General features: G+C 37.1%; 1 protein-coding gene across 2 annotated transcripts in view; it reads left to right on the top strand.

Annotated features, from left to right (window-relative positions):
• Positions 1–714: 714 nt before the first annotated feature.
• The window catches only part of galnt18b (UDP-N-acetyl-alpha-D-galactosamine:polypeptide N-acetylgalactosaminyltransferase 18b), a 92073-nt gene continuing 75948 nt past the window's right edge, over positions 715–16839 (top strand). For both annotated transcript variants that reach the window (XM_041994274.1, XM_041994266.1), the window contains exon 1: positions 715–1418. In XM_041994274.1, coding sequence (XP_041850208.1) covers positions 1181–1418 — 238 coding nt within the window. In that variant the 5' untranslated portion in view covers positions 715–1180. The remainder of the gene's footprint in view (positions 1419–16839) is intronic.

Genomic DNA, 16839 nt, shown 5'->3' with positions numbered 1-16839 from the left:
AACTGTAAAAACATGAGGATTTTTCTCATGAAAATGCAGTTAAGAATCTGGATTAATTCCTAGACTCTGGAATCTGAAATACAACCACAACCAAATTCCAACAAAGTATGAATGTTACCTCAAATGAAAATAAAACAGAAAGTAGTAGTCTTGTAAAGCCCAATAAACAATGTTCAATTCACACAAAAATATAGAAAACGTATCAAATAACTGCTGCACATAACACAGAGTCTTTGCAACACTTTGCACTCATTCTGATATAATAATTTAATGTGCCCATATTCTCACTGGCTATACTTGGCCTAGCCTTCTGGATGTGGGGAAAGAAAGAAGGATGGAAGTTGGCACCTGCTTAACCTTGTCATTTTGCTTTGCCTCAGAAAGATGAGGCGTTCACAAAAACGAAGAGCGCACAAGCTGCCTGAAAGGTGCGGCTATTTAAAGGTTAAGGTCACGGTCCACGCGTGTCTACAGCAGCATGAAATGATGCTGCTTCTTTCCTGCAACCCGTTTACAAACCACTGCCTGCACGTAGATCTCTCGTGCAGTCTCGCTGTCTCCATCTGGTGGTTTGATCCAGTATTGTAGCTCATAGTTTAATTAAGATTTCACTAGTGTTCTCTGCGCAAGCATGGGAAAAAACACCCTTTGAGAAATTAATCATTTCACTACGCTTCAGCTGCATTTGCTCAAGCCATAAAGCGAATACGCAACGTAAAAGTGCAGTGTGTACATGTTGATTTTAAGAGCTGATAATACTCAGTTTCCTGGACTACTCGGTCCGGCCAGATCATTTTTCAGAGAATCAGTGCGCAGCGGAGACGCGTGCAGCAGGGAAGCTGTCAGTCCTCACCATCCCTCTCATTGGCTGCAGCAGGATGCTCGCTGTCCCTCCTGTTTTTTTCAATCCTCAAATGGAACTGAGCTGACGGAGGTTTACAATGGAGCGATAGAGAGAACCTTCACCTGTAGATGTTAGCTATTATCCAGTGTATTATTCAGCAGTGTAAATAAAATAAACCCAGCTGTACTTTTAAAGTAGCCGCTTTGCGCTTCTGACATTGCACCGTCGCTGGAAATAACTTCATTATTCCAGGAGGAGGATTTTTGCCGGCGCCCGTCGCCCAGTGCTGAGGTTTTACGGGAGACTGCAGGCTGTGCTGTATGGAGGGATGTTGGAATGGCTTGCACAAGAAGAACCAAAACTTTGGTGTCCACATGCGTGATCCTCAGCGGCATGACCAACATTGTCTGTCTGCTCTATGTCGGATGGGTTACTAACTACATCGCCAATATTTACATCAAGGTCCCGATGCCTTTAACGGAGAGAAAGTTGGAAGGTGACAAAAAAGGTGACACTCTCCGGATCATGGAGCGGCTCGATCGGCTGGAAAATGTAGTGAACCAGCACATACAAGGTAAAGCTTTAATTATCCAACTTAATGATGGAAGAAAACTGCGCTCCATCCATTACTTCACATGCACCCACACTATTAGTTACACGTTGAGAAAGTTTGAGCTGGTTACCCTTTGCTTCAAAGAGCAAAGTGTGTGTTTAATTGTTTTTAAAGAAGGTTACGTGTGATGCCATCGTTTCATTTTTGGAAAAGAAACACTTCCTTTGTTGAGGGATCAGGTTATATGGAGAGTGTGATATAGGACGAAGCACATAAAAATGCTGCATGCCCTCAGAGGATTAATACAGTGAGGCTGTAACCTTGACAATGATCCTACAGTACAAAAGCAACTGTGAGCTATAAATGAGCTGACATATAAAGATATTTCACTGCAATCCTTTTAATTCAAATAAGGTCTAATCAGCATTTTTCCTGTTAAAACTAAATAAATGTGATTCTCAACTACACATTTTTGCCCTTTTAGTTTATTTAAGATATTCCTGAAGTTATTTGCATACTCTCATAAAAAATCTAACTTGTCATCCCTTAAACACACCTTATTCAGTGCAACATAATCCTTTTTGAGAGTCTAAATCCAATAAATCATACCATGTCTACAGATTAAATCTCATGCACTAAATTTGCACCACAGCCAGCTGTATAGATTTCCGTCTGATTATTCATGTGATAAAGACAATTTAATAATTTGTTCCCTTGTTCATCCCTTGGTTACCTCATCTGAACAAACAGGATTTTCTCTAATGAATCTGTTGTAAAGTAATTCTATTATCCTTAAACACTTTCTAACTCACTCTCATTCTTTTAGGAATGTCAGGAATTCCTTTTTGCTCAAATTCCTTGTTACTGGTGCAGTTACTTTATGCTTCATCACACACAGTTAATTTCTCTCAACCCTGTGCCTTTAAATGAGCTATTCTTGTCATCATGGGTGAGGGGGAGCTCATTCTGGGCAGGTCCCAATCTAAAATGGCACAGAGCTGGTGCAAAACAGAACCAGACAGAAATCTATTCATGCTTCTTTGAGCAGTAAGGCTCTGTGCTAAGCTTGGGTAAACATTCCTCCTGGAGGCAGGTCTCCATTTCAGCTCCGCACCAATAAGCAATGGCGGGGTGGAGCTTTGTTGAGGTGTCCCCAGTGACTCACCTCCGAAGTACAGGTTTCAGCTACTTCTTTTACTGTGGCAGAAAAGACCATTTCATGCTAGGTTTGTGCTAGAAAAATCTACGTCATATACAAAGTCGCTCCTTCAGTGATTTTTTATGAAACCTTCTCTCAAATGGAAACTTTCTAAGAACATGTAAACCTCTACCATTTATACTGCTCATTCAGGACAAAAACGTCAGTCTAAAGAATAATTGATGCTTTGTTTTATGCAACCTTTTATGACAAAGTACTTGGACTTTTTGCCAGTTTAATTGCAGCTTATTTCTGTGCCAGCAGACGCTAAGCCAGTTAAATAAGAAAAGAACAGATTTATTTTTTTTTTTATTTTCAATGTGCATGTAGATTTTTTTTTTTTTTTTTACCTTACTCTTTCCCCAGTTTCAGTACAGTTTAAGTCTTTATCCTAAGCCTGCAACCTTTTGCAGCTTTTACTGTATAGACATGACTTTGGTATTAGTCGTGCCATCTTCTGCCAGAAAGGGAATAGATTTATTTTCCCCAAATCTGAAACTCTTTCATTAAAAATTGTCCGTGGCTCATTGTCTTTTTATGGTGCTTTATAACTGGGACAGTCATTGTGTAATTAGTGTAAAAACGTCATGCATATCAAACATTTCCAGTGCCTCTGCACTCAATTTCTCATAAGCTCAGTCAGTCAACATCATTACCAGCAGACTTTGGTCTCTGTTCTCAGTTCAGATTGTGAATCCTTTTTTCAGGACCCTGACATAAGCTGCATGTACATGACAGAGATCACATTAATAGGAAAAGTCTCCATGCTTGTCAGTTTTTAGAGTTCACATTTTAGGTGAACATTTCCAAAGATAAAAAGTGTTTGAACAAAAGAACCAGTCGCATTAAGTTAGTATTTGGATTTACCAGATAATTGCTTTGAATGTATTGGTTGTAATCACAGACTTATGATCAGAAACTCATGTGGCAAACAGCATCTCATTTACACTTGTGAAGAGTGAGACATTTGACACCCCTAAGAATATTCTTTGATCAGAATTTGAAACAAGTGCATAAAAGAAAAATTTTTTTGCTCTTGCATTCTTTAGATTTTTTTTACACTGATTTTGATACTGAAACAAACATATATTATTCAGGCAGTCACAAACTCTGTGTGTGCTTAGTTTTAGAGAACTGGAAGCCAGTGTGAGTGCCCACTCCATAGAGCATTTCAGTATGAGAGAATGGAACATTCACTGCAAACTGACGCGCTGCAGACAGTAAGAAGAAACGTGTCAGATGTCAGCTTCTCACTTACAGCTGAGACAGAAATATTCCACTATGTGATGAAGTTGAGTACTTACCAGGACAAAGCAACATGGCAACAGCATGTAACCTGAACTTTCTCTCAGCTTAAGTATAGTTAGCTGTGTAGAATTTATGGGAGGGCTGGACTGAGCAGGTTCCCACATGCCCACCATGGGGGCTGTTTGCTGCACTCTAAGCATTTTGCAAAACCAAAAATCAGGGAAAAATGTTGCAGCTGCATGTTATTGCCTTTTTGACAATTTTCGGAACTTGTCATATTATGCTTCTGAAAGTTTAATATTGCTTAATATGTAGTAAATTGTGCATAATGTATAACTTATATATATATATATATATATATATATATATATATATATATATATATATATATATATATATTTTTTTTTTTTTTTTTTTTTTTTCCTGAATATATTAGCATGACTCCCCCCACCACCCCCACCCAACACACACACAGCCACATCCACACACATGCACACATAGTTACATAGTTATACAGTGTTACATTACATGTATAATGGTTCTGAAACAGTGCTATGACCATTCACAGGCTAGTATCATCTGAACTCAAACTCCACCAACTTGGTGCTGTTGAGCTCTTGTTACATTATTAATGCAGATGATGACAAGACATTTAAAAAAAAAGTGGGGCTGTAAAGGTTAAGTGAAGTGCAAGAGCTCACTGCATGAACTTAAACACAAGCACTTCAGGATTATTAGTGCTTTAGGAGAGGAAGAAATCTTTAACCATTGACGCAGATGCCTTCTATTTTTTTCTTTTTTTGCATTGCAAGAAACAAGGACCATTATAGTTCTTATAACTCGGTGCGTAAGGTCTAATGAAGCTCCTTAGTTAAAATAAGTAACTTTCATGTGTGCAGTGACTGATTTAATATGTTGAACAAATGACTGCAGTACCAGCTATATCCATTATATGCACACACACACACCTACACACAGATTCAAACAAAAAAAGAGGACACAGTAAATATCTGTGAATCACTTAGTGAGCATTTAGTGGTAATGTGAAGATATCACTTCATTGGTTGTACTGCTAGTGTGAATGAAATAGAAAAAAAAACCCTTTAAGATCTAAGGAAAAAAACATACTGCCCAGATACCCTCAGGGTTTCTTCCGAGGTCTGAAATCATGTTGTGTCCATGAAATGAGAGGATTGCTTTAACAAATAATTGAACCGTCTTTATGTCTCAGGTTTTGGTGATTCCTTGTATATGTTAACTAAAACAATCAAACCTGCTGTGTTAATATAATTCCAAAACAAAACTAATTAGTCTCATTAATCTACACTGTAAGATGCAATAACATACATATTGTTCTATAAAGTCATGTTTCATAAGGGTTATGTTCAGGAGAACACAGCTTGTTATCCCTTTGACCTGTGATGATGTGTACATACTGTGTCTGCAGTGTTATCAGATATAGCAGCTACAACCCTTGAGAGATAGTCATTACCTCACTGCTGATGTAGCAGCAAATGACTGTAACCGTTCCCATGATCTGCTTCAAGCAAATCTAGTCATTAAGTCAACTGGGAATCTTAGTAAATCAGGGTTTCTGTTAATACTCAGAGGACAGTTATATTTGAAAATGTATCTGATGTCAAATTTCCAGAGGTAATGAGTGCAGCATTGAAAGAAATGATTGACAACATGTTTGTCCACTTGAGTGTGTGCATGTGTTTATGTGCATGCTTGTGCAAGCTGTGGTATGCAGCTATTGGATTCACAGCCCTGTGTGAAGAGAAAAGGGAGGAAGAAAAAGCCAGAAGACTTTCATACAGCTTTGGACAGCGTCAGTGTTATCATAGAACAAGGATTTACTCAAGTTTTCAGTGGCAAGGTGATATGCTTTAACTGGTATAAAGGGTGTATGAAAAACACTCTAAAGGTAAAACAACTTTTCAAGACACAGTCAGCATGTACAGACTGAAATATCAGCATCACGGCAGAGACCTCTTAATTGGTCTGTTTCAATTTATCATGCAACTTCTTTTCAAACTGATTTTCACCTGGGAACTCATTACCTCAGCAGGTTGGAGATTGACGCAGCAAACTAAATAAATGCTGCTGTCATGATTAAGAGGGATATTGCAGCTCTTTCCTGACGTCTACTGATGCGACCTGACGTCAACATTTATCAAGTAAAGCTGTAAATGGATGAATGCTTGTGGTGCTGTTCCCTTGACGCTGCACCTGGTATTAACATGGCTTTTTCATGTAAAAGATTATTGTTATTTAAGCCTGCTCATGTGTTGTGTTGACAGGAAATGTTGCCAAAATAGAAGCTAGGAATGCGCAGTTAATTATTTGGATCTTTCCTGTAGGGTGACAAAAATCAAGCAGAAGTCTGATTAGAGTGGGCATTAACTGAGTGTCTAATTAGTCTGAATGAGGAGCAGGTGCTGTAGGTGATGATCAGGACAGCAAGAACAGCTGCTGGGTGGAGAAAATTTAAAGTCACAGGACAGGTTTAGACAGACATGAAATGATGAAGGGGGTAAAAAACAATCAGAATGACATATCAGAAATCAAAGCCAAATAATCAGTTATATAGTTAACATTTTATTTTAGTAATAACTTTCACTTTGCCTCAAGCAGTGATTTTACATTTAAAAAACAGTTAAGATAAGTATTCATTGAGTGAGCTACAACGCTCATTTCAGCATATCTGGCCAAATTTATTTGAGTTAAACCATGTTACCAGAACACTGTTTACCAGAGAGAATTTCTTATACTCGCCATGTTAATGTGAACTAACATTTAGTAATTAGCATTCAAGTCAAAGTCCAGCAACAGAATATCATTATTGTTGCTGGTATTATAACGCTTTGATTCAACAAGGGTATGGAAAGCAGGGTGTTAAATTAGTTGAGACAGGAAATAATTACAACAAAGAGGTAACCAAAAACTAAAAAGGCTAATGAATGACAAATAACACAGAGGTATTACACCACAGAGCTCGCAGTGGGACATGCTGGAGTAAATGTACAGGAGTAACTGATCTGGATGTATGAAAAGTGGCAAGTTTAAGTAATAAAGGTGGAACAGAAAAAAAAAACAACTAACAGTGACAGGAAGACAAACAAGGATTACCTTTATCCTAGAGATATTTTTAAAACTGACATTTTTCCCTGCATTTCCACCTCTCATCTATTCACAAACAGAATTTTTAGTAAAAAGAAAATGAAAAAAGATATTTTTAATAATACTTTGCAAAGTAGATTTTGTTTTAAATATGAGGTCTTTATTTGGCCCTTTAACAAAATGTAACAAAAAGATTAACTTTTTTTTGGGGGGGGGGGGGGGATCTACCATTTATTACCATGTGATACAATAAAAATATTATAATGTGGTTTTCTGCTTCTGGATATCTATTAGGAAGACAAGTATCACATCGTGTTCAACAGGATTTTGAGTTATACCAAGTTTATACCATAAATTGAAGCAAAATGTCTCAGAAACTGTATGTGACAAATATGTCACGTTGGGCTCTTATGGGTTAAATTAAATAAATCCAACAACTTGTATATTTTTGCACAATTGGTCATTAATTTCAGTCAGGTGTGTTGAAGCAGTGAACTACCTAAAACCTGCAGTATAGTAGCCCTCAAGGATCGGAGATTTAGACCCCTGGTTCAGTGTGATGCCGATTTGGAGAAAACAACAACAGAAATTGCTTTGTTACAGCTTACCTTTGAATCACACTGATCTTTCTGTTTTATGGATGGACTTAGCTCTGTGTGCTAGCAAGGTTTTGGAAAAATTATTGAAACAAAAAAAAAAAAAAAAAATACTGGCTATTACTGTTTTGGTTTTGAAGCCACCAAAAGAGAATCAGGAGAATGAACTCACTGGGCATGCTCAGAGTGTTTGTCTCTTTTATCTTGACATATCATTAATATAGATGTTATCGCTACCTACTAACCTGGCAAGATTAATTCAGCATTTATAGGGATTTCTCTGTTCTGTAGTGGTTGGAATTTTTTGGAAAAGCTAAGCTCAAATGGATGCACAGCCACCCCAGATTTCCCAAATCTGCATGTTACAGAATTTAGGTTTCTACTGAGTGACATGTTTTGCTATTAAACATCATGGTTGACAGTCTAACAACAATTTGTTCAAGATACCACGGTCATATCCGAGCTATGTTTGAGCTTCAGTCACACGTGGCATTATGATAGGTTTATAAAGATTTATATTAATCATCTATATTATTGTAAATTATAGTGTATTATACAATTACTTATTCCCTTTAGTGTCAAATTTTTAACAATGGTACGCTGGCAGAATTTCACAGCCTCTTACAAAAGCAGCAGGCAGAACAGGGGACACATTAGATGGTAGTTTGAGAACTTACTGTATGATAGACCAAGTCTCTAAAACATGCTTGTGAATTAGTCATCATAGAGTGATAATATTTTTCAGACCTCAGAATCTGTTTAAAACGACCTTAAATAAACTTACCGAGCACCTTTACATTACTACACAGGCCTCCACTCTAACATACTACGCTAATGTAACTGTTGCTATAAATATTCTGCTGGAGATGTATTACAAGTCTGATTCATCTGTCATCGCTTGCTGTTGGCTGCCTGTAGGCCGAGTAGCAGATACAGAGGGAGTGTGTGTGGGGTGAGGAGTAGGAATATAAAATGGGGCAATATTCTGTAATTCAACTAAATCGAGAAGATGTTGCAGGGCAATGAATCCACTGGAGAATGTTTAGTAATGAAAACAATTATTTTCACTTTAAAGGGCTAAATCATCATGAAGAGATGAAATCTGACAAGTGAAAGCTTCTTAATTGATTGAAAGGTTGTCCCTCCCTTGAAAATTTAGACTAAATTGATGAGTTCACTACGCAGATGTTCTTCATGTAGTTCCCCCCACTTACTTACTTGCTCAAGATTTAGCAAACACGAGAAGAAAAACCTTGTAAATTAGATGAAAATCTGGTTTATCTGTGACTGCAGGAGACTTACAGCTCAAGTCAATAACATTTTGTGCCACTGTGACACAAGTACAAAATTTCATTAGGGGTTATGATCACTGTACAACCAAAGTGCTTTTTTACATAGAGATATTTCTAGATCACACATATGATTAAGGCTTAACTTTTCAAACTCATATTTCATCTCATAAACATAACTGGTATATATATATATCATTAAATATTTTTGCTTTGCAAGAGACATCATTTTGTACAGAAGCGTGGAGCTGTCACCCAAATAAGAAAAAGGGGACCTTATCACGTTATAACATGATAAGTTTATTGTAAATACTTGAAACGTATCACGTTATAACGTGATACGTTTATTATAAGAACATAGCCTGTACTGTATGCAGATGTTGTTGCGACCTATATTGGAGAAAAATACATTTTATGGAAAATATGCTCATCAAGCAGAAACATTTCAGTTCTTTTTGACAATGATTAATTGTTCTACTCTGGTTTATTGTTGTACATACAGAAATGTGGGACAGTTATGAGAAACACGGTAGGTCACCTGCCTGCGCACAATGAGATGGTGCGTGCGTGTGTGTCTGTATTGCCATAGAGCAGGCATCCCCAACTTGGGAGCTCTTGAGCCAGTGTCCTGCAGGTTTTCAGTATGTCCATACTGCAGCACACCTGACTCAAATAATGGGTCGTTAAGAGGCTGGTGCAGACCTGGTTCATTATTGTACACACGACAGTTATGAGCAACACCTTGCGTCACCTGCCTACGCGCAGTGAGACGGTGCGTGCATGTGTCTGTTGCAGTAGAGTGTGTGCGCTGCTTTTAGTTAATAACATGTTGCCTCCTGAAAATAAAAATAAAAATTATAAAGGCTATATGCACCGCTGGGACTGGGGGAAATAGGTTGCCGACACAAAGACATGGTCCTGTCTACTTAAAGGGTGCAACGTCAACAAGTGTCCTCCAAGCTCCATCAAATCTCTCCATTGAAGTAAAACTTAGTCCCATTTGGTAAATTAGGCATTTCTCTGGACGTAGCACACACAGTTTCCCCATGCAGCGACAAATTTATAGTCCACGTTTGAACCACAAAACGTATCACGTTATAACGTGATGCGTTTCATGTTTTTACAATAAACATATCACGTTATAACGTGATAAGGTCCCATTGTTTTTATTTGGGTGACAGCTCCACGCTTCCGTAATTTTGCAGCAATAAGAACATGAAAAGATTCTTTTAAATGTGTGCAAACACAAAACACTCAGTGTCCCATAATATATTTAAGTGCAAAACATTTTCAGTCACTTCTCTGATTTCTCACAATGATTTTAACTATTTATTATGAGAAAGTTCTGACTATTCCATAGCTGGAAGAAGTAAATAAATCCAGTATATATATTTTAAAAAACAATTAAAATTAATGCATCATTTTTTGCATCATTGTCTTTTCATTTTGTTTTGTTTAGTTTTTTTCTCAATATCTCCTAGTTTTATACCTCAGTGCTACAAATTTCTGCACCTTTATTTAGTGCTGCAGCCTATATTTCAGTAAAGGCTGCAGCAGTTAACAGGAAAGTGAAGTGTTTTGTTGCATTGTGCTTTCAAGATTTGTCAGCAGTCAATTTTTTTTTTTCACTCTTCCACACTTTTTCATAATTAATGGCACCAAATTGGTGAGTGTGCCCTGGTTCAAACACAGTCACGCCATTATGTAGGAATTGTTCTACTTGTTCTACTGTATGAACAAGTGCAGCCTATTTATTTATCAAGCTGCTGAGATTACACGAACAAATTTGCCAATACCAATTTTCAAAATGAGAAAATTAAATGTGTTTTTTTAGGGCAAATATTTTGCCCATTTTGGGGATGAAGCTGTCAAAAGAAAAATACAACCTTTAAACAGCTAGAATCCCTAAATATTACCTCTGTTTATGCCAAAAAACAAGAAGCTGGCTGGAAAGTATTTAGCACTTTCTCATTAGAGATTTAGGTCAAACTAGAACACTTAATGAATGAACAAGCAAACAAAAGCCTTTTTTAGACATGCCTTCCTCTCTGTTGATTTGACAGCATCTAAACATTTCATCATCTGAATAAGTACTGCATTACTTCTCCATAAAAACTGTGATAACAAGCTTAATAAGAGGACATGCCTGTAACATTTATGTACTGAACTGCTTTGTAATGTACACAAATAACCAGCTTATTATCCATTATCTTGTTCACAATTGGTCGTTTAAGACTGTTAATCCTATTTATTTCAGATAAATGTCATCTTATTGTCAAACATAACAGTTTGTGATTGTGGCTCAGAAAATGCAGGAAAAGCAATGCATGAATAAACCAGTAAACAATGTATGAATATGTGTATGAAAGTAAAAATAGACTAAAAAAGCAGTAATACTGTAAAGGCATTCAGTTAAACCATTTTATTTCTCATATGATTACCTTTTATGGTAACTAAGTTTGCACTTACACAGCCTCTTAATGGGTCATGTCTAATGTAAACTCAGTTAACATTACATGCAGATTACATGCCATTTTTTCTTGTTGCTTTTTCATTAACCTGCTGGTTAATTGAATAATATTGACTGCAGCTAAATGGTGAGAAAAGTATTTTTGCATTTTTCACATAAAAAAGACAAAAATGTAGCTCATATTTAACCTATGTGCAGCCCATCAGGTTATGTGTGATGTGAAACCAACTTTATTCACTTCTGATGCCTTTTTTTTACCTTTTTGTGGGAGCTTTTGCTTGTAATCATCTTGTAATCATCTTGTAATCATCTTGTAATCATCTTGTAATCATCTTGCTCCTTTTTGTGATCGGGTAGAAAACTGTAAACTTCTGTAACAAAATATGAAACAGCTTTTTCTGATGTGGTCAACCTTTCTTACAAACATTGTTACTGTAACTTTAAGGCAGTGCTTTGCAATCCTGGTCGTCGGGGACCACTGCCCTGCATGTTTTACAGGTTTGCATAGTTTAACACGCCTGACTCAAATGACTGGCTCATTAGCAGGCTGGCAAAGAACTTGATGAGCAGTTCTCAAGGACCAGGATTCAAAAACACTGCTTTAAGTTTACAGCTTTCTCTCTTCTTCCGATTTGTTTTTTTTTTTTTTTTTTTTTTTGCATCCTTAAATAACACTCATACATTTACAACTCGTCTTACACTACTGATGTTTAACAGCCCCCCCCCCCCCTTTTTTTTTGTTAATAAACCAAATTGAGCATCTGAATGATCTCAGCTTTGTTCTTTTTGTTGCTAACCTGAGCCAAGTTGGTAACAAGAGCTTCTGATATGAAACCTAATAACAGAAGACAAGAGCATAATGCATCACTTTGAAATTTGAGACAAGGGCTCTTATTTTAGCATCTTAAACAAAATAACTTTTGAGATTTCTTCTCATAAAATCAAAGACATAATTAGTATCTGTGAGGGTTTATAGAGATAATCTTATCTTTTACATGACACAAAATGAGGCGAGGGGAATTGTAAGGAAAATGTTTCCTATCCAGGTGTTTATGTATGTTTACTGACCGTCATCCAGCTGCCAGCTGATTGGAATTGCTTTCATGAACCATATGGACCTGCATACAGTGTGCTGCCTGCATGGTAAATGTAAAAAAACACTCCTTATGTGTTTAGTCAACAGTGGTGGGAGTAACAGTGTTAAACGGAGTTACTTTTTTCCAGTAATGGGTAATCTAACCAGTCGTTACAACACTGTTACCGTTACTAGGAATAAAACATTACTGACAGACATTACTATTGTGAGATTCATTTTTGTTTAGGGTAAACATAAGTTTCACATTTGTCCCAGACTATATTGTAAAACTACTATAGTGGAGAGGAGGCAGAGTGATACAGTTGAAACTGGAGAATACACTCAATATTTGAGTAAAAGAGTTGCCGTGTTGTGACTGGGTGCATGCTAAGAACAAAACAGCGTCATACTGTATGTTCGAGCCAGAAGTTGTCCCTGCTTGTCCCTGCTAGCTTGTTTTATTTTCCACCCACTCCACAGATTTTCTGTGCACAAGTAGGCCTGTCACGATAACAAATTTTGCTGGGCAATACATTTTCTCAGAAATTATCGCGATAAACAATAATATTGCGCAAAGCGATAATGTTGTTATTTTGAGACCATTTTCAACTAATATAGTGACAATGCCATAATAATACAATTCCACCCTTTCAAAAAGCAATAAACTTTAATTTCTAAAGAACATTTTACACTGGAATTATCGCGGCTGGCAAACTTATCTCTCATTTTTTCATACCGTGCAATTAATTGACTTATTGCTTATCGTGACAGGTCTATGCACAAGACATTGAATGGCAACTGTCCGTGTTCAGTCTCTATTTCGTGAGTTGTTGCTCATGTAAGGCAGTGATGGGGAAGGAGGAGATGGATCACAGGACAGAGGCAAATCGCCTAGGCTTCAAAATGGGATTCACCAGAGCTAAGTATAATTGAAACCTATCAAAATCCATTTTGCCAACCCCCACTCAACATTAATCCGTCACTGGTGCAGACAAAAAGGGAACTGGATTTATCTGTGACATAGTGGTCAACTGATCAAACCAAGAGAATTGCATTAACAGAAATGACAGTAAGGTGATTTTTTTTCTACCATTTTAAAGGCCACGATTCCTCATTGTTCATACCACCAAAGCATCCTTGAATACACTGGCTGTTCATCCTTACAGCTCATTACACCTGAGCCCTGATTGCTTTAAACAATAACGAAACTGTCAGTCCTCATGTAAAGTGTAATAATCACTTCTTGTAAATCTGCTGGTTTTTTAATCTTTCCCCCCAAAAATAATTCCATATCCATAGAATTTATCTCTCTCTGAGAGGTTTGAATGATTTTAGTATCACTTACAGTTTTTAACCCATTTAGAGTTAATTTTTTACACTCCCTCAGTAATATATGCAGACCAAATCATCACAAATGAAAATATCTTGGAGAGCTATGTAAAAAATGGAAAATAGAAAATGGAATTTATATTTCATGTATTAATTTAAAAAGGATTTTAGGATCCTAATCACTTCCTCTGCTAGGTGTTCTCACAGTTCATTTCCTTTGCATTCAGTTATTAATTCTTATTCTTCTTGTCCTCTGACATTTCTTCAAACTGTCCTGACATTTCAGATCCAGTCACTTCATGTGCCCTGCGCTAAGCCTGCCCTCCCCACTTTTCCAGGTCTGCCTTTCCCCTTAAACCCCTGATTACTTGTTCCTCATTACCTTATTACCTTTCTTGCTCCCAAGTGATAATATACAGTAATTGCCCTACCAGTTTGCCTGGTGAGCCTCATCAGCTGGAGCTCTGAAGCTTTGCCCCTGTCATTTTTTACCCTGCATTCATTTTGTGAACTCTGTTTTTGCCTTTCCTGTTTTGCCTTTGGTCGCCTGATATTTTTGTCTCCCTGCTGACTATTGCTACTGCAAGTTTTATCTTCAATACAGGTGAACTGTTTGAACTTGGAGTATTGTATTATCTGTGTGCAGATGTTGTGTTCTGCCAGTTTAGTAGATTTTCTTAGTGACATGCTTCATGTATATCATTATCTTTCTTTTGAATGTAATTTTATTATATCATACTACTTTTTATAGTCACACCTACTGAGTTGTCAGTAAAGGTTTTCGTTTTAAATAAAAGCAAAGATGACTCATATCTTATTGTGCTAGACGTACAATGATTGTATTTGTAGGATAATAAAGCCCTCTGCATAATGTACGATCAATGATTCCAAAAGTCCCATAATGTGTGAATTTGATCCCTTCATTATATGGCTCTGCTACATTCTCATCAAACACAATCATAAAAGAACTTTTGTCACATTTTAATTTGATTCATAAAAGCATGATATGATTATAATATATTTGAAATGGTTATTTGTACATGTAACATACACAAAGAAAGGATAAGAAGAAACATTACATAAGTAGGATTTTCTCCCTTTTTCTCCCCCATGACATCTTCCTACAGATGGTTTGTAGTATTCTGATATTCTTGTTACATGTATGGGCTCAATATAAAGCTATAAAGATTTTGTGGCTATAAATGGATGTTTGCAATTAATTCAGAATTTTTAATTTTTTTTTTATTTGTAAATCAAGTTTCATCATCCTGAAAAAAACTCTTCCTGAAAAACTGAAGTTTATGAATATGTAGAAAAGAATTTATATGGTTGTAAAAAAAGATTTGTATTTGAAAAGAAAAACAGAAGTGCTTGTAAACATTTTGCAGATGCAAGGCAAGAAACTGCATGCAGGTTGAGATGTGGATTTTTGGCCACATCTTTGAACTGCTTATCTGATTGGATGACGACAAATGAAACCGTCCAATCAGAGAGAGCAGATGGCTTCCCGTCCTTCCACACGGCTGCGCTCTTAAAGGGGAGTTGATAGATTTTAAAGACGGGTGCTGATACGACCAGAGTGGTTTAGTAAATGGTACTGGGTGCAACAACCAGTGACTAAATTATTGTGATTAAGTTTGTAACATTATCAGATAAAACAATGTCATTCATAGTGAATGTGTTAAAGCAATATTACTCAGTCCGAATCTCCAGCAGCAGGTGCTGCAGACTTTCTCTCTGCAAACCAACACCATCACCTCCACCCGGCCAGTATTGGCACCTTGCTCTCCTCTGGCTGGCCTCCATGCACCGCAGTTACTATTTCAACTTGAGATGGGATTTATGGCTCTTTGAAGGGAGCTGGATCTTGAGGAGCCATTCCTTTCAAAGAATCATTCAAAAGACTGGCTCGTTCTTACAATATCTTACAAAATTTCTCAATATATAACAATGACAAACAATCAAAATGTGTCCGTATATAAAATCTACTATACAAGATTAAAAAAAATAGGAAAAAATTAGATAAAAAAGGATAAACCTGAGCAGTCATTGCAAATTCTAAAAATGCTTTGGATAGAACTCACAGTATCGGTTTCCGAACAATACTCTGCCCATAGCTGCTTCACATGAATGGAGTTTGTTGGACATCAGACTTCTATGATGTCACAAATGTGATGAAGGCAGTGTGGAAAATTTTATATAAAAAGAATGGCTCACAAATGAAAGGCTCATAGCTGTGACTCGGTTCCCATCATTCATTTAAAAGAATAGATTCATTCATGAACATCACATCCCATCTAGCAGGTGGTGGGATGTCATGGACCTTAAGATGATCCCTCGCTGTATAATCTCCAACCTCGAAGCTGCTGTCAGGCACAGCTGGATGCCGCCGGCTAAAGCAGCGGCTACCCCGGAGTCAAAGTGCCAATGAAATACTAACTGAGGCGGATGGAGGCCAGGTGGAGGAAAACGAGTTGAGTGACATAACAGCCAAGCAAAACTGGCGGCACCACCATCCGTCTCTAAAATTTATCAACCTCCTTCTGCAGTGGTGCAGGAGGACAGGAAGCCGTCTGCTCTCTGATTGGACAGTTTGATTTGTCACCATCCAATCTGACAGAAGTGGAAAGAGGGACAAAATTCACAATTCCAACTTCAGTCTTGCACGTTTTATTCTTTGCATCTGGGTGTTCAGAAAGATCTTTTTCTTATTTTAATAAAAAATACAAATCTTTTTTACAACCAAATAAATCCTTTTCTACAATTTGCAAGCTTAAATTTTCCATGCAGATTTTTTTACAGGGTGACAAGCTCGATTTACAGGTAAAACACTAAAATTACATTGCAAACAGCTGCAAAATCTTTATGACTTTATATTGAGCCCATATGTATCCAAAATATGATCCGGTTCCTCTCCTTAAGTCTTTATGGTTCTTTTAAGGCTCAAATCACAGGGATAAACTTTAGATCTTGAAATAAGGGGCTCTCCTGTTAAGTTACCAATTCATCTGCACTCCTCACTCTGGATAATATTTAAGACTTGAAGCATGTTAGTATGTGGGCTATGTATGAGCAAGTTTTAACACGAGTTGTCTTCTGTTGTTTCTCACAGTG

This window comes from Melanotaenia boesemani, chromosome 1 (assembly GCF_017639745.1).
Source record: "Melanotaenia boesemani isolate fMelBoe1 chromosome 1, fMelBoe1.pri, whole genome shotgun sequence".
NCBI lineage: Eukaryota > Metazoa > Chordata > Actinopteri > Atheriniformes > Melanotaeniidae > Melanotaenia > Melanotaenia boesemani.
This window is presented reverse-complemented; position numbering and strand designations above follow the sequence as displayed.